This window comes from Trachypithecus francoisi, unplaced genomic scaffold (assembly GCF_009764315.1).
Source record: "Trachypithecus francoisi isolate TF-2019V2 unplaced genomic scaffold, Tfra_2.0 Lachesis_group15, whole genome shotgun sequence".
Taxonomy (NCBI): domain Eukaryota; kingdom Metazoa; phylum Chordata; class Mammalia; order Primates; family Cercopithecidae; genus Trachypithecus; species Trachypithecus francoisi.
In genome coordinates, this window is record NW_022681460.1 from 2798427 (window position 1) to 2816910 (window position 18484).

General features: G+C 43.4%; 1 protein-coding gene and 1 pseudogene across 19 annotated transcripts in view; one reads left to right on the forward strand and one right to left on the reverse strand.

Annotated features, from left to right (window-relative positions):
• Positions 1-2406, reverse strand: part of AFDN (afadin, adherens junction formation factor) — a 143143-nt gene extending 140737 nt beyond the window's left edge. For 10 of the 18 annotated variants that reach the window (XM_033234218.1, XM_033234211.1, XM_033234217.1 and 7 more), the window contains exon 1: positions 2084-2406. In XM_033234218.1, coding sequence (XP_033090109.1) covers positions 2084-2188 — 105 coding nt within the window. In that variant the 5' untranslated portion in view covers positions 2189-2406. The remainder of the gene's footprint in view (positions 1-2083) is intronic. The other 8 variants (XM_033234227.1, XM_033234223.1, XM_033234221.1 and 5 more) reach the window with 2 other exon arrangements.
• LOC117096876 lies at positions 2246-6757 on the forward strand (annotated as a pseudogene). Its single transcript, XR_004442697.1, has one exon. The product of XR_004442697.1 is annotated as a putative uncharacterized protein AFDN-DT (transcript).
• Positions 6758-18484: the final 11727 nt, after the last annotated feature.

The following is an 18484-nucleotide window of genomic DNA, read 5'->3' on the forward strand; positions in this document are numbered from 1 at the left end:
ATACAATATGTTAAATGCAAAGCTTAACTAGGACCTGAATAAATTTAATAGTACAGGAAGGTTCTGGAGAAAACAAAATAGAAAGTGTGAGCCAGCCACTACATAGTGAAAAAGCTAAAAAACCAACATACGGACATTCTTAAAAACCAATTCATTTCATTATGAAAGGCTTCTAATACAATTCTGAAAAATAATTTCTAAAAATAGAAATGTTCAGATATAAGCAGGGAGAAAAAATAGTAAATGAAATAATACATCATCTTTTTTTCCAAGTCCTTCAATTCTTGTTTTGCTTCAATGTATGTACACAGCAAACTTTCACCTACAGTATAACTGAAAAAATAGCTTTCCAAATGACAGGCCAATTTTAATAACTCGTCATATCACTAACAAAAAGTTTCAACTGAGTGCTTAAAATAGAATTTAAATCAATGAACTATGTTTCTGATTTGAGATTTTTTTTAAATGCTAACTCAATTCAAAATCCTAAAAAGCTGAATTCTCTTTATTCAACTGAAAAAAGATTCCTTAAACCAAACTTGAGAAATCTCTCACAAAAAAAAAAAAAAAAAAATCCATTCAAACAAAAAAAACTACATACCAAGAAAATGTTTTATGGTCATTTTTTTAACTTGTGATAACAAGAAAAATGAATTCATTATTCTGAAAGAAAGCATAATCCTGAAACTAAATGATGCCCCCTTTCTAAAGATGTAGCAGTCTATGAACGAACACTTAAGCACATATACTAACTCGCTTACTAGACCTAACTCGTAAAATCATTACAGGAGATGAATGAATCAGGAGTAACTTAACATAACATCTATGCTCAAATTGGCAACCTGAGCCTAATGATGTGTGTCAGTATTCAACTACGGATTAAGACAAATGGCTAGTGCCACGTCAAGTGCTGTCACAGGCACAGACGAAGACAGAAGAAACAGAGTCCTTCCCATGACTGGCAAAAAATCAAGAAATCAGAGAAGCAATAGTCACATTTTCTCAAAAATATACAGTGGAATTTAATGATAAAAGGAATAAATTTCATAAGAATGTTCAAATTTGCCAAACCCGTTCTGTTGCCTAGGAGCTAGTCTTTTATAGCAAGTGTTAACTATAAATCACCTATTACAACAAATCAAAAATACACGCTATTAAAACGATTTCCTAAACAGGCACAAAACTTGAGTGAAACGTTTTTTATGCTATTCAAGTCTGTGCAGCCACCGAATGAACAGAGCGCGGAACCGCCCCTCGCGGAGCGAGTTACAGGGTTGCTCCCTGACCCTTCACCTCCCTCCCCCTCCACAGAGCCCTGCCTGGTGGACTTGGACTCACACACTTTTTTAAAAGCTGCTCGGAACGCTTTCAGCAGCTTTGTTATAAACAACCCCCATTGTTACCAGGCCAGGAGAGAGCGTGATTTCCTCCTCCTCTCAGGGAGCCAGCCCGGGGCCGGCGCCTCCCTCCGGGCAGAGGCCACCGCGGAGGGCCCTTCCTCGCAGCCCCGAAGGTGCAGCAGGCACGCCTTGCCTCGGGGGAGTCCGATTCCGGGCCTGTGCCATCAGGGAAACCGCAGCTCCCGAACTTTGTGATACTGACTTTCCCCTCCCAGCTGGCAGCCTGCAAGTTTGTGAACCCGAAGCACAGCGCGCCTCACAGGTTCCATCCCGGCCACGGCGAACGGGCGCCGCGAGCCAGAACCGGGCTGCAGGTGGAGAGCGCCTGCCCCGCGCGCCGCCGCGCCCCCCGCGCCGCTGGGGATCAGGCCGGGGCCGCGCCGCGCTCGCGGCGGTGGGGGCGGCGGCCCAGGTGAGCCACCAGGTGAGCGGCCAGAGAGGGGAACAGGTGACTGCCGCGCCCCGCCAGCCCCCGCGACCCCGGGATACACCGCGGCACGGGGACTGGGGCTGCGGGGGACGCCGGGGCCTGCGGTGGGCCTGGGGGAGGGGGAGGGGAGAGAAGGGGCGGAGTGGGGGAGGGGGAGGGAGGGCGGGTCCGCGGCTCGCGGGCGGCGGCAGGGGGGGAGGGGCGGGGCGCGGCGGGCGGGGGTCGCGCAGGCCCCGCGCCCCGCGGCGCTCACCTCGGTCGGCTGGCTGATCTCGAACAGGTCCAGCCGGTTGGCGTTCCAGTGGTGGATGATGTCGGCCAGCTTCCGCCGCTCCTCGTCACGGCCGCCCGCCGACATGGTCCCGGCCGCGCCTCCTCAGCCGCGCGGGGCCGGGGCCGGAGGACGGGCCGAGGACGACAGGTCTGCGGGGATCCCACGCCCCTCGCCGTCCCCCGCCGGCCGCCTCCGCCTCCGCGCCCGCGCCGCGTCCTCCGACTCGGCCTCCGCCTGGGGCTCAGTCCGCGCCGCGCCGCGCCGCCTCAGCCCCGCCGGCCGGTGTGCGCCCGGCGCCCGCACCCTCCCGCGCCCCGCCCGCCGCCGTGCGCGCCCCCGCCCGCCGTGCGCGCCGCCGCCCGCGCGCCGCCGCCGCACCTCCGGGCCGCTCCGCTAGGTGCTGCTGCCGCGGCCGCCAGGGAGGGAGGCACCCGAGGGCGGGCCCCACGCGGTGCTAGGGTTCGGTCTGGACTGGTGGTGGTGGGTCCAGACCGGCGGTGCCGGGTTCTGTCCCGACCAACGGTGCTAGGTTCGGTTCGGACGCGCGCTGCTGGATCTAAATGGGCGGTGCTGGGTCCGACGGATGGTGCTATGTTCAGTCCGGACGCGTGGTGTTGTGTCTGGACGGGCGGTGCTGGATCCAACTGGGCGTTGCTGGATCTGGACGGGCAGTGATGAGTCCGATGGGCGGTGCTACATTCGGTTCGGACTGGCAGTGCTGGGTCCGATGGGCGGTGTTGGATTCGGTCCGGACGGGCGGGGACGGGCGGTACTGGATCCAAATGGGTGGTGATGGATCTGGACGGGCGGTGCTGGGTCTGCACTGGCGGTGTTGGGTCCGATGGACGATGCTGGGTTCGGTCCGGACTGGCGGGTCTGGGTCTGGACGGGCGGTGGATTCGATGGACTGTGTTAGGTTCGGTTCGGACTGGCAGTGCAGGGTCTAAATGGGCGGCGCTGGGTCCGAGGGGCGGTACTGGGTTCGGTCCGGACGGGCGGGTCTGGGTCTGGACGGGCGGTGCCGTATCCAAGTGGGCGGTGCTGGATCTGGACGGGCGGTGCTGGTTCCGGACGGGCGGTGCTAGGTTAGGTCCCGACGGGTGGTGCAGGGTCTAAATGGGCGGTGCTGGGCCCAGCAGGGGACAGGTGGGCGTGGCAGTACAGGTACGGAGCGCAGTGCGAGTGCGGCGCCCTCCGAAGGGCCTTGCGCTCCCGGCGCTCGCTGCTCCTCCAATCCGCGCATTGCCCTGGGGCTGCTGCGTGTTTCTTCCAGGGTGATTCCTTCCTGCTGGGGTCACTTCGAAGCTGACCTTTTAAAGCTGTTTTCTTCCGAGGAGGTTACGTTATTGGGCTTTGTGTGCATTTCAAGTGTCATGTTTTCCGGACCGCGCCCCGCTGCTCCCGGGGTGTTCGAGCCCCCACACTGCTGTGCAGTGTTCCTCTCGCTGAGTGAGGTTGGAGGTTCCCACTGCCTTTGTGTGTCTCCTTAGAAAACGCCTCTTCTCTCAGACACATTGTTATCTGCAAATCCTTCGCAGATGTAGAGAACGGACTGCAGAGTTAATAAACGTCGAAGGGAAGCTTTGATGCGCCCCTGTTGGCCCTGAGAGATGCCGCGTGAGCGTCATTTTAAATCCTGTACCTGTATGTGGACGTGGAAACCTGAAATTAATTTCAATAGCAAGCTTTGTGAATTGTAGGGCTTTTTTTAAATTAGGTGTCTTTTTTGTAACTGCTCTTCCCCTCCCCCACTCTTTGTTTTGGCTGCAGAACACATCCCAGCAGTCTCCCCATGCAGTGTTCAGTCAGGCGAAGTTGCGTTCTTACGTTATCTGTGATGTGTTGTAACAAAAAAGCGTTTATCTTTGAAACACTAAGGCAAGTAATGAGAAGAGTGAACTATATTTGACAAAGCCTTTTTATTTTTGTCATTACTTTTTTTTCCAGTGTGGAAATAATTTTTCTCTCCACCAACTGGATTTCCTCTTTTGCAGACAATTAGAGAATTCTGTCATCCTCACTGGCTTCTGTCTTTTCTACTGCACTTGTCCAGTACAGCTACATAAGGAGGCTTCTCAGCAGAGGAGCCTGGGGTGTTGAACCAGTGCCATGGGGGAATGAATTATGCAATAGATCGCTAGTCTCCTTTCTTAAAATTAAAGTGTGGTGACGTGCAGAAAAGCATCTGTGTCTAAATGGCATCTTCATGTTGTAGCACTCAGTTTCTTTATGCCTTTCAGTTCCTGTGCTTCTCGATAGACTCGAGTTTTTACTGTGTGAGCATCCCCGTGCCCGCACAGCGAAGGACTCTCACTGGGTTCTACACGTGCTGCACAGATCCCTGGCACAGCGTTAACTGAACCTCAACTGCAGGAGCTTCATTCCCGAGGATGCTGTTACCAAGAGTGACTTACCTCTTGAAGAATGAGTTTGCAAAGCTGGCAGTTAGATTGCTGATGTCCAAAGTAAGTATATGTAGCATCGCTAAAGAGAAAATTCAGGATTCCTGGAAAACAGTTACGGGCTCTCTGCAGTGTTATTTTTGTAATAAAAAACATGTAGCATATGTGAAATACCTACTGAGTGATGCAGGACACATAGAAGGCTCTAAATTAATGTGAATTATTCTCGTTTTTCTGACTGTCATTAAAAGTCCCCATTTGTATTATGTATGAGTGGTATATCAATATCTAAACTACAGTTCACCGGAGGTCCCAACCAACATTGGTTTACTGACAAATGTTTAAGAGCAACCAGAAATTCATAGAATACCTATGATTCTTAAATCATGAACACTCCCATAACTGGTATATGTTTAGGACATGAAAATTTTCAGGCTGACGAATTATTTCACTGTCCTTGTTCAAGACTCCAGGATGATATTCTGAGTCGTATGTTAATTTCAATACCACCTAGAACAATAAAAGGCAGACATGCTACCATCCTCTATTCTCATTGCCCCACTGGATTCTGGTATATCTGAAAATTATATTTAAATGATATCCAAGAAATGCTGTATGAAAATAAAATAATGGGCTTTTCTGTTATTAATTCCATTTTATACATGGTGAGACTGAAATGCAAGATAAAGGACCAGACTGAAGCTAAACGAAGCTGCACTGGGCGAGGTTGAAAAAGACCTTTTTAATCTATGTCAGTTTTTAAAAATGTAAGTTTTTACTTTATAATTTTAGTTTTCCTTTTAAATTATATTATTTTCAGTTGCGCTATTCAAAAAGTTTTTACAGCTTCTGTTTCAATCAGCACTGATATACTAATATTTCTAAGTTTCTCCCATCTGAAACCAAAATCTACATAAAACCTAAAAGCACTAGGTAATAGAGGACAACAGAACAAGACTCTCTCTTAAAAGAGGAAGTATCACATAATAGAAATAAATGTGAGGACAGAAAGTAATAATATTTTTGAATTTCTGATTAAACTTTGCACTTACTTTAAAAAGCTTTTTGGAATATGAAAACCAGGTTCTGAGACCAGCCACTTGAAATAAACCTTTTCCTGCCCCAATTTTCACAGGCTCTAGAAAATAATAAGTACCAGGAAAAAGATTAATACATTTTTTAAAAAATGATACAAACATATCAACTATGTTTAACTATATCAACTATATTTAGTACCCTACAGGTCATTTAATTTTCTAGCTGCCAATAAATTCCATATTTAATCAAATTTAGAGAAATGTCATTATTGTATAAATCATTTTACAAGTCCTTTTAGTAGATATATCAATTTAGAGGATGGTCTTTAGCAAAAAAGTAAAGTAAAAGGATTTAATAAAGGTCCTAATAGCAGACATTCTAGGGCAGGCCGCCTTCTACAGTAGCCCATGCACGTGAAAGTTAATCTAATTAGTTGATCTAGAAAGTTAAATACCCAAACTCTCCTTTGCTTAACCCATCACTAGAAAGGCCAGGGTTGTTAATTTTGTTTTTTAAAGAAACAAGCAAAAAAGATAAATTCTAGAGGATTAGTTTTTCATAAGTGGAGTATGTGCTACTTTATTGGAAAATGAAGAAATCTATCTTTCAACTCTGCTTCCTTCATTACTTTCCCATGTTCCCAATATTTACTCACATTTTAGGTTAGAACTTTCAGGAAGTGAGTTTTTACACAGAAATTAGTGCTATAAACAGCCCTTAAAATAGGAATTTAATCTTACTTATTTAAAAAATATATATAATCTTACCAACCCAGAAAGACGTTTGTAGTTAAATGTATTCTCTGGCATTTTATAAACTAAGATGACACTGGAAGGAAAAAACTAAATCTTAAATACATAAACAACATATTTACTCTGTGATATGGTTTAGATCTCTGTCCCAAAGCCAAATCTCATGTCAGATTGTAATGCCCAATGTTGGAGGTGGGGCCTGGGGGGAGGTGATTGGATTGGATCATGGGGGTGGATTTCCCCCTTTGGTGCTGTTCTGGTGATGGAGTTCTCACTAAATCTTGTTGTTTAAAAGTGTGTGGTACCTCCCTTCCCCCACTTCCTCCTGTTACAGCCAGGTAAGACATGTCTGCTTCCCCTTTGCCTTCTGCCACGATTGTAAGTTTCCTGAGGCCTCCCCAGCCAAGCTTCCTGTACAGCCTGTAGAACCATGAGCCAATTAAACCTCTTTTCTTTATAAATTTACCTAGTCTCAGGTATTTCTTTATAGCAATGCAAAAATGGAATGGACTAATACACACTGAATGCAAAGAAATGAAATGGTGTGTGTGTGTGTGTGTGTGGAAGGTATTAGAAGGGGATTATACCGTAAACATGGGTCACTTACCTTTTACTGTGTTGGAGAATTGCTTTGCATTATCTTCTTTTTATTCAGTACGTGTTGCAGACTAAGTTAAAATGTGATCATATATATCCTGAAAATAATGAAAGACTATCAGGCTGTGAATAGATTTGTGAAAGGGCGTCTGCCCTGCCTGCCTCCTTGTCATCCTTTCCGCATTCTGTGCATCCTTAGCCCTGCAAGGCGTCGCTGCGTGCTGCTCTGGAAGTGCTCTCACTTCCAGAATTTTTCCATCCAATGCCCCATTTCATCCGTTTCGGTTTCCCACTTTGAAAACCGATCAACTAAACTGCACTAGTTCTTTGTCGCCATCTCCCCGTGTTTTCCCGATCCCTTACACTTGGCACTTTGATTTTAGCGGCTCCCTTGAATTTGGTTTTGACTTGAAATTCTGAATGTGCCTTTTTCCTCACGAGTTCTGTTCCCCTTGGCGTTGGGGACCCATCTTACTGATGTTTGATTCTGTGTCCTGCTTCTAGCAGAGAGCACAGTTCTGTGTACCTAGCGGATATTTAATAAACGCTCATTGGCTAGATTGAAGATGGCTGTGTACTGGGGGGCGGGCTAGGGGTGCCCAGGACACAGCTGCTACAGCTAGTCTGATCCCAGCAGCTGAGACTAGACTTTACTCAGGTGAGTGGTCTTTACAAGGGTAGAGTCCACAGTCTGGAGGTCATGGAGGTTTTCCATCCAGCCTTTCACCTTTTTTCTTGGTAATAAAAGGTACAGTTCTAAACAAGGGGTCTAGAAGAAGAAAGAAGTATGCTTGCCTCATTCCTAAAATAGAGGCCTTGATCTACTGAGCAACTTTAATATGACTCTATGATCTCGTTGTCGTTAACAGAACAAAGGCCAGAAATATTTAGGAGGCATTATGGAAACCAGGTGCTAAAATGAACTAAATATAATAAACCTAATTCCCTCCCCATTTAAAGAAGAGGAGCTTTATACACCTAAGAAGAACAAAGTGTACAAATATATCAACTATTATTTTTTACATCTTATGCCCTTTTCTGCTAGAAAATTGTACGTATAATATAGAATATAAGCTGAATATATAAATTTTGCTAGGAAACTAATATTTTGAAGTGCAAACTCCCATTAAATTTTATTTTAACAAATAAAAACAGATACCAAATGAAGGAGAGTATACTATTAATGTGCTATTTACCAGCAGTAAAAATCATAGAAACAAAACAAAGTGTTGATAAATGTGTTGTTCATGGCAAACCCATAAATGGAATATCCAGGGACTTCGCCCAAGAAAAATCTTTTCTTTATCCACTAGTATCTCTGGAAATAAAAATTACCAAATTACAGGGTTTTGCTTGCTTTTGAAAATAAAGTGCAGCTTAGACATTATTTCAAGTGCTTTCGACATTTGCAGTAGTTCTGTAAGAAGGGAGAAACTTGGCCTAAGTACTTCTGCTAAGATAGTTTTATAAACACGTACTCTGTAGCACCCTTACCACACACACACACCTGCTCTAAATATATGCCAATGGTAGATGACAAATAAAAAGAGAAAACATAAAATTGTAGGAGACTTGAAGCAGCATGGGCATGACTGAGGATCAGCGTTGGGCTGGAGATGCATGATGGTGAGAAGGAGCTGAAGGAAAAGCCCTGCTGGAGTCTGGAACCCAAAGAAGGCAGATCCTGCAAGGAGCAGGGCTCTTGCTGGGCGGTGGGGACTATAGTAGGGACCACAAGTGCTCATGGGAGGAGAGGAAGCTGCTGCCAACTGCAGCTGCCCGCACAACTGACATGAAGCCATGTGTCTCTGGGAAGAGAAAACGTGCGTGTGGCCTCCTGCCGGAAACTGCCACGCAGGGAGTGACTGCATCTGATGCCTTCCACCATGGCAACACGGCTTGTTCCTAGACGAGGGCTCCACATGGACGAGGTGCCTTTGTTAAGCAGAGGTGTGAGCAGAAAGATACACTGAGAAAGATATAGTAGAGAGAGAATCTCCCGCTTACGATGAGCTGGTGAAGAAAAAATTCCCATGCACGTGAACACAGCAAATGCTAAGGGACCACCAGAATCAGCAACCATTCTGAAAAGAGCTTTAAAATAAACGTGTTTGGGAAACTTGAAGAAATGTATGCAGGAATAACATGCATCAAAAGGGGTAAGAAGTTATGAAAAAGAACTGGCAGAAATATCCTAACTGAATTAACACAGAAACAGAAAACCAAATACTACATATTCCCCTAAGTGGGAGCTACACACTGTGGACACAGGGACGTAGGGATGGAAACGGTGGACAGTAGGGCCCATGGGAGGGAGAAAGGGGCAAGGAGAGAACTGCCTACTGGGAACTGTGTTCACTCATTGGGTGATGGGTTCGATCAAAGCCCAAACCTCAGCATCACACAATAAATCCACATAGCAAACCTGCATATATACCCCTGACTCTAAAACTTAAAAGGGGGGCCAGGCACGGTGGCTCAAGCCTGTAATCCTAGCACTTTAGAAGGCCGAGGCAGGAGGATCACTTGAGGTCAGAAGTTTGAGACCAAGCTGTCCAACCTGGTAAAACGCCATCTCTACTAAAAACACACAATTGACCAGGCACAGTGGCTCATGCCTGTAATCCCAGCACTTTGGGAGGCTGAGGTGGGCAGATCACCTGAGGCTGGGAGTTCGAGACCAGCTTGACCAACATGGAGAAACCCCGTCTACCAAAAATACAAAATTAACCCGGCATGGTGGTGCGTACGTGTAATCCCAGCTACTCGGGAGACTGAGGCAGCAGAATCGCTTGAACCCAGGAGGTGGAGGTTGCAGTAAGCAGAGATCACGCCATGGCACTAGAGCCTGGGCAACAAGAGCAAAAGTCTATCTAAAAAAAAAAAAATACCACAAAATTAGCCGGGCATGGTGGTGTGTAGGCCTGTAATCCCAGCTACTCTGGAGGCAGAGGCAGAAGAAATGCTTGAACCAAGGAGGCAGAGGTTGCGATGAGCCAATATGGTGCCACTGCACTCCAGCCTGGGCGACAGAGCGAGACTCTGTCTCTAAAACAAAAAAGGACTGGCAGAAATAATAAAACAAGAACATAAAAAAATCTAGTCGAAAGCTGAGAAACGCATCTGGAAAGTAAAATGAGTAGAAAGGAAAAAAGATTTATAAAAGCAAGAGATCTTAAGGAGCAAGAGCTGTAGGCGGAGGGAGTTAATCTCATCTCGTCAGAATTCCAGAGGATTAGAGAGAATGACGGAGAGGCATAATTAAAGAGATCATCGCTGGGAATTTTCCAGAATGTAAGAAGCACAAGAGTCTTCAAATTAAAAGTGCTTTCAAGTGTCAAGCAGGACACATGGAGGTCAATTTGCACCTGAATAAACCATAGCGCACCTCTAAGGTAAAGCGCAAAAAGGAAATGCCAAAAGTCGCCTGAGAAAGAAAAGGAGAAAATTGCCTGAGAGAGAAAGTTCCTGTAAAAGAAGGAAAGAAAGTGGACTCAAGAGGGGATCTGAAAACCTGTCTCTGAGTTTGAGACAAACCACAGATGAGAAATCTGAGGCCCAGAAGTGTCCCCTGCTCATGACTCACACTTGTCTATATTCCAATGCCCTGTTTTGGTAAAACTATTTCCTGATTTTAGCACCACTGCAGAGAAGGACAAACAGGCGAGTGACCTCAAACAATACAGCTAGAATGTAGGTGAGCGCAGACATGGCAATGTACAAGGAGATTCTGTAATTATAGTTACGTGGTTGGATTAGATCAATGATCCAACAATGATCAAATTCTGATCATCAGAATTTCCTGGGGAGCTTTTCTCACAGGGATACGAATAGTATCGAATATGAATAGAATGCCAGAGGAAGTCCGTCTCCACTCCTCACTCACCACCTGGCTGCAGTTGTCACAGCCTGTTTCATTTATCCCCTTCCCTCTACCTCCGCTCCTGGATTATTTTTAAACACAAGTCAGACTTTACATAATTTCATTAGTAAATGTTGCAGATGTATCTTCAGAAGACACTCTTTAAAAATGTTTTCTTAATATCATTTTCATACTTTGAAAAATGACAATAATTCCTTAAAGTCATCAAATATCAAGACACTGTTCAACTTTCAGAAAACTGTTTAAGCATACACATCCCTTCAACTCAGTAGCAGACGCAGAGAATCGGAATCTCAGGGCGAGTCCAACAATCTTTTATTCTCAGTCTCCCTGAGTGACTCTGATGTTCAGTTGAGTTTGAGAATCACTGGCTCACATGACCTTGTAGGTTTGACCTTGAGACTCTCCCAATGTCACACACCTCCTTTCTCCTAGGGGAAATTGTTTCCACCAATTCCTAACTAGCACAGAGATCAACTCTGTGTGGTCAGAGACATTGCAAGGGAAAGTAGCCTTGGGTTAAGTGCCACAGTTCCCAACCTTGAGCTCCATCTCTTACACTCATTGTAGGGGAGTGAAGGGTCTGTACAGGTCTGAGACTCAGTGTCCTCATGTGAAAAATAAACATGATGATGGCAGCAGACCTTCCCTGCCCACCTTACAAAGCTGTTATAAGGATAAAATTAAAGTATGACATATGAATGTGCTCTCCAAGTACGCATTGACATAGAAATGTTTTCATTCTTCATTTGAACATTGGCACTGCAGGGGTTAAAAATGTACATGAGAAAAAAGGAAGTCCAGAAAAGTTTTTTTTTTTTTTTTTTTTTTTTTAATAGACCTGCGTGTCAGGGAAGCCATACAGAAGCATTCGCCCTTCTGGAAAAAAAGAAAAATCATTCAATTTTAACATTTGATGCATATTTTTAATTATTAAAGGGCACTACAGTAGAGCTTCCATTTGTTCAGAATATTGCAGTAAACTTCTACAGTCTGAAAGTTGGAGGCTTTTCAAAGTCATACAATGTCATAATAAGTAACTTGCTATGGTTTTTTTGTGGAGTGGGACGCTATGTGGTATTGTAATTGTTTTCATTGCAATAAGTCATCCATGATGAATTTGGTAGATTATATATTGTGAATGTTTCACCTATATATTCTATAGGTAGGAGGCAGCAAGTGCTCTGTCTCTCCCTCCCCACGACCTGCTTCCCAGCTGCTTTCCCTCTCCCAGTTCACCTGCCACTTTGCTGCTGTTCCTCCCCCTGCCCTCTCCAGACCACTGTCTCCTGCAGGCCCCAACCGAGGCCTCCTCTGCTTATCTGTTGCTGGGGGAGTGCCTGGTTTAGGGTTTACCTCTTTGATCTCAGTGCTGTCCCTAACTCTCCCTCTGTCTTCATTTTCAATGTCCCAGTGGTCTCCGGATCCTGGCAGTTCTGTCTCATACAACGTATTCTCCTGTGTGTCCTCTGTGGCATTCTCTCCCATTACAAATCATTCCAGTCTTTCCCCAAACATAAACTGTTAACCCTAAAAGAAATCCCAAAGCCAACTCAGCCCCTTTTGTTAGCTTAATTTCCTGTCACTCCCACGTGAATTCCAGGCAGATGGCTCCCCTTGACAGAAGCAAGCCTCTGCTTCCCTGCCTTGCCTGCGAGGCTAGACTCTTCCCTCCACCCGGGGGACCCCTTCTCATAGCTTCGGGCTGAGATCCTGACCATCTCTGTTGGACACTCGTTTGAATTTTCCTCTCCTAAGCACACAGAATTTCACCTTCCACTCTGTGAAGCCACACAGACCTGAATTTGAATGTCAAACTGCCATCGGCCATGTAATAGCCAAGTGTCTTTCCGAAACTCAATTTTTTAATCTAAATGATTGATGTGATGCCTCACAGAATTGTCAAAGAAAAATGAACACTGCAATAATACATCTGTAGTGCTCACTAAGTGTTAAATCCTTTCATATTGATATATTTTTCTCGGTGTAGAAAACTTAACAAAACTTAAAGCAATTTCAAAGAATAACATTTTCTTTTTATTTTTCTGCAATTACAGGACTGTGCAGACAAATTTCTCTGCCTAATATTTTTACCAAAGTATAATGTCTTTAAAGTAAGACACATGTATATTTATTTTTAAGATAGTTAATGAGGCAAAGCATAGCTATGTGCATAGTTCAATTAAATTGTTACATAGTAACATTCTTGTCTTTTTAAAAATAAAATTTTAAATTGAGTGTTCATAAGAAAAATCGATTTAAAAACAACCAATTATAAGAAAAGTTGAAATTATAGAATAAGAATTTTTTTTTTTCTTTTTTTGAGACAGAGTCTCATTCTGTCGCCCAGGCTGGAGTGCAATGGTGCGCTATCAGCTCATTGCAACCTCCGCCTCCCAGGTTCAAGCCATTCTCCTGCCTCAACCTCCCGAGTAGCTGGGATTACAGGCACCCACCACCAAGCTCAGCTAATTTTTGTATTTTTAGTAGAGACGGGGTTTTGCCATGTTGGTCAGGCTGGTCTCGAACTCCTCACCTCAGGTGATCCGCCCGCCTCGGCCTCCCAAAGTGCTGGGATTGCAGGCGTGAGCCACCACGCCTGGCTAGAATAAGAAATTTGAAAGTTATTCAAATATATATCCAATAACATTTGACCTGCATATCTAACTATTTTGAAATAAATGACAATTTTTGGTTTCAAGGCTTTTTATGTGTATTGTTTAATAGAGATTTACTTCAGTATCAAGAAATTAATAAATATACATTCATTATATATTAACTCACATTTTAGACTGGAAGAAACCAATTTATTGTTTAGCTTTTCTTTTCTTTCTTTCTTTTCCTTTCCTTTTCTTTCCTTTTCTTTCCTTCCCTTTCCCTTTCCCTTTCCCTTTCTCTTTCTCTTTCTTTCCTTCTTTCCTTCTTTCCTTCTTTCTTTCTTTTTTTCTTTTCTTTTCTTTCTTTTCTTTCTTTTCTTTCATTTATTTTGAGCTGGAGTCTCCCTCTGTCGCCCAGGCTGGAGTGCAGTGGCTCTGTCTTGGCTAACTGCAACCTCTGCCTCCTGGGTTCAAGCAATTCTCCAGCCTCAGCCTCCCGAGTAGCTGGGATTACAGGTGCCTGCCACCATGCCCAGTTAATTTTTGTGTTTTTTAGTAGAGATGGGATTTTGCCACATTGCCCAGGCTGGTCTCGAACTCCTAACCTCCAGTGATCCACCCACCTCGGTCTTCCAGAGTTCTGGGATTACAGGGCTGGCCAGATACTAAATTCTTTAAATAATTATATATCAATACATATTGGAATCATGGCTTTTTCATTAGGCTAAAGTAAACCTACAATGTGCTGAGAAATGCCTTATTAACAACAGTGTTAGGTACTAGGGAGTTTCAGTAATTTGTGGTTATAATTCCTATAAGCAATTTAATATATTATTAACATCTTTTAAACCATTAATTTCAGAAGATAATTATGAGGGAATTGTCTATGATTTTAGGCTTGCATTTCAATGGAGACTCCAGAAATGAACCCTTGCAGCTCGATAATACAATTGGTTTTTCACATTTTTAACCTTTAATTTCCCATACATACGTTATTTCCCATTAAATAAAGATAAGATTACAGTTTAAATTTCAATGTCTAAATATAGTGAAGTAGCAATAGAATAAAAAATATAATTTTAAAATGAGCTGTAGCCAAGGGTATATAGATGACAAAATATCCAAAGTATATATATTCAACTATGAGTAAGAAGTGTTTTAGCTAAAAACTATTGGTTTAAACATAGTAAATTCATGAAGAGATGCTTGTTCAAAGATTAATGTCAAAATATTAGTTATTTTAGTTTAATTATTTGTTTATTGTAAGGCAGGTTGAGTATTCATTATCCAAAATGCTTGGGACCAAAAATGTTTCAAATTTCAGATTTTGGAATATTTGCATTATATATTTGCCAGTTCAGCATCCCTAATCCAAAAATCTGAAATCCAAAATGCTCCAATGAGCAGTTCCTTTGCATGTCATGTCAGCACTCAAAAAGTTTCAGATTTGGGTGCATTTTGTATTTTTGCATTGGGAATACTCAACCTGTGTAAAAGAGTGACAAAGCAGGGTGAATTCCATCATTAAAAGCATTCTAGGCCGGGCGCGGTGGCTCAAGCCTGTAATCCCAGCACTTTGGGAGGTCGAGACGGGCGGATCACGAGGTCAGGAGAGCGAGACCATCCTGGCTAACACGGTGAAACCCCGTCTCTACTAAAAAATACAAAAAACTAGCGGGCGAGGTGGCGGGCGCCTGTAGTCCCAGCTACGCCGGAGGCTGAGGCAGGAGAATGGCGTGAACCCGGGAGGCGGAGCTTGCAGTGAGCTGAGATCCGGCCACTGCACTCCAGCCTGGGCGATAGAGCGAGACTCTGTCTCAAAAAAAAAAAAAAAAAATTAAAGCATTCTAAATACTTTTAGATGTATGTCATTTTCAACACCACAAACTACATCTTCTCAAGCAGCTCCTATTTCTGGGGTCCCTTAGACTATGAGTTAATATGTAGAAAATCCTTACTATTCTAGACCGGGGGTGGACAAAATACAACCTGCAAGGCAAATCCCGCTTGCCTCTTGTTTCTGTATGGCTCACGAGCTAACCACGTTCTTTACATTTGTAAATGGTTGAAAAAAAAAAAGTCAGAATGAGAGGTGAACATGGCAAAATATTAATTTTGAAGCCTAGATATAAGATATCAGTTAAAAAAAAAAACAGATATTAAGTTACAGACGAGACTGGGTGCAGTGGCTCACGCCTGTAATCCCAGCACTTTGGGAGTCCGAGGCGGGGATCATAAGGTCAGGAAATCGAGACCATCCTGGCCAACACCGTGAAACCTCGTCTCTACTAAAAAGAAAAAATTAGCTGGGCACGGTGGTGTGCGCCTGTAATCTCAGCTACTCGGGAGGCTGAGGCAGGAGAATTGCTTGAATCTGGGAGACAGAGGTTGCAGTGAGCCGAGATCACACCACTGCACTCCAGCCTGGTGACAGAGTGAGACTCCGTCTTGGAAAAAAAAAAAGTTACAGACGCCAAAGAGGAGGGAAACGTGCAGTTCTTATCAGTGAAGAATTGTTTACGTGAGACTTGCTTGGCCGAAACCAAAATGGCCATCAGCGTGGATGGCTTTTCTTGGAGGACTATGGTAATTAACCCAGAAAGTGTTTCAGTCTAAAATGTTTCTCAAGGTTTTCTACTAGCAAACCAGGTGAGGGTGAGGGTTAGGATATGGGTTAGGGTTAGGTATTTGCCCTTATGTATTTTTAATGATAACTCACTTAGAAAGATCCAGTAACCATTAACTACATGAAATTTCCCTGAAGTCATTTGGAGGTTTCCTAGGAAGGGCACTAGGGTAAAAGGATTAATCCGTAATTAGGTTGCCTGAGGAAACAGCTCTAGGGAAAAAGCTGAATCATTATTTTTTAGTTTACAGTTGTATTTTCTTAGATGGAAATAGACAATAATTATGAATTCACCTCTATATATCCTTGGGGAAATCACAAAGATGGATTAATGGGCACCCTCCACTGATGCAGGCAGAAGAGCATTGAGAACAGGGCAGGGATGTGACCACACAAAAGCAAGAACCCAGGCTCACCTGGGCATGCTGTCTTCTGGGGAAGAAAGCAGTACCATGGCACTGGGAATCCTGGTGAAAAATTCCATCTCTCGAGTCACATTGCTCCCATCTGGACTGGGACTCAGTATCTTGTATGAGTTGTCATCCTGAGATCTCCCTTCAGCCTCCTCATGGGAGGTTTCTGTAAACATAATTCCTGTTTTCTCTCTTCTGTTTCCTCTGTTCCTTCCTTCTCAAGAAACCAGGCCAACCATGGCAGTTGATAGTATGTTCTCCTCTGAGCTCTGCAGTACTTTCTACGTCACCCATTTTCCTCTTCATAACAATTAAGTTATTATGATAACCTAATTGATTCCTGTTCTTCTATGTTGAACACATACAGGAAAGTGCATGCCCCATCATTATACAGCTTGATGAACACTTGTGCACACACCCAGGTGTAAACACAACAGCAGAATATGACCAACACCCCAGAGCCTCACTCATGTATCTTCCCCAACACTCCCTTCACTCCCTGCTCAAGTTAAACGCGGTCCTGACATCACAGGCTCATTTGTCTTGTTTTTGAAGTTTGTGAAAACAGAATTATACAGCATATATTTTTGTGGGTATGTTTGGCCTCTTTTCCTCAGAATTGAGTGTGACTGTGTATGTATGAAAGATTCATCCGTTTGGTTGTGTGGGGCAGCAGCTCTTTCATATAAAGTGCTGTTTAATGTCCTATTGTTTGGCTTCTGTGATGTCCACTGTTAGTGAACATTGGGATTGCTTCCAATGTTGGACTGCCCATAAGAATGCTGCTGTGAATAGTTAGGTGTGTGTCTTGATGTGCAGCATGAGCTCCCATGTTGGTTGGGCATGTGCCTATGAATGGAATTGCTGAGGCTTTGGGTATGCACACACCCACACTCAGTAAATACTGTCACATTCTCAAAGAGGTTGAACCAATCTACATTTTCATCATCAGCACTGTCAGCCTTTAGCCATCTTGGTGGATGTGTAGTGATATTCTGTTGCCTTAATTCACATTTTCCCCATTTCTAATGAAAATGACCATCTTCTCACATATTTGTTGATCATTTGGATCCCCTCTTTTGTGAAGTTTTGGTGTCTCTTGCTTGTCTTTTTATTGGGTTGTCTGTCTTAATTGATTTGTAGAAACTATTGATACATACTGGCTATAGACTTTTTGTCTTTGATATAACCACTCCACCACTCAGTGGCTTGCCTTTTCACTCTCATAGTATTATCTTTTAGTCTTCAATTTAAAAACAGTTTTTAATTTTAATACAGTCTAATCTGTCAATCTTTCTCTTTATGGTTGGTGCTCAAAAGAGCATTATTCCTATTCAATTTTCTCTATCCCAAAATCATAAAGGCTTTTCTCTTATATAATTTTCTCAAAGTCTTGTTATATGACCCTTCACATTTAAATAAACACTATACCTGGAATTAACTTCTGTGTATAACTCTTCAGGGAAGGGTTTTATTTAATTTTTTTTCGTGTTGGTATCCAAATTATTCAAGCACCATCTACTGAAAAAAGAAAGACATCTCCACTACTTTGCAGTGCCATTCCTTTTACCGGAAATGGGATATCTATATGTGTGTGTCTGTATGCACCAATTATTCTATTTTTTCGGTCTCTTTGTTTATCATTGCACAAAAAACTGCCTTAATTCCTGAAGTTTTATAATACATTCTGATATCGATAGACTAAGTCCTCCTGCCTTGTTCTTTTCATTAAAGGTTTCTTAGCTCTTCTTGGCCCTTTGTGCATCCACATAAATTTTAGAATTATTTTGTTAATTACCACGGAAAATCCTGCTGAGGCTTTTATCAAGATGGCATTAGATTTATAGACCAATTCAGGGAAAATGAATATATTCACAATAATAACATTTCTAATCTATGAACATGGTATATCCCCCCCAACTTAGATTATCTTGATTTTTTCTCAAAAATGTTGTAGAGTTTTCTCTGCATAGCCCTTGTGCATCTTTTAACGAAGTTTTAGTGTTAAATATTTTATATTTTGTGCTTTTGTAAGTGAATCTGTTTTAGTATTTCATTTTCCAACTGTGCTA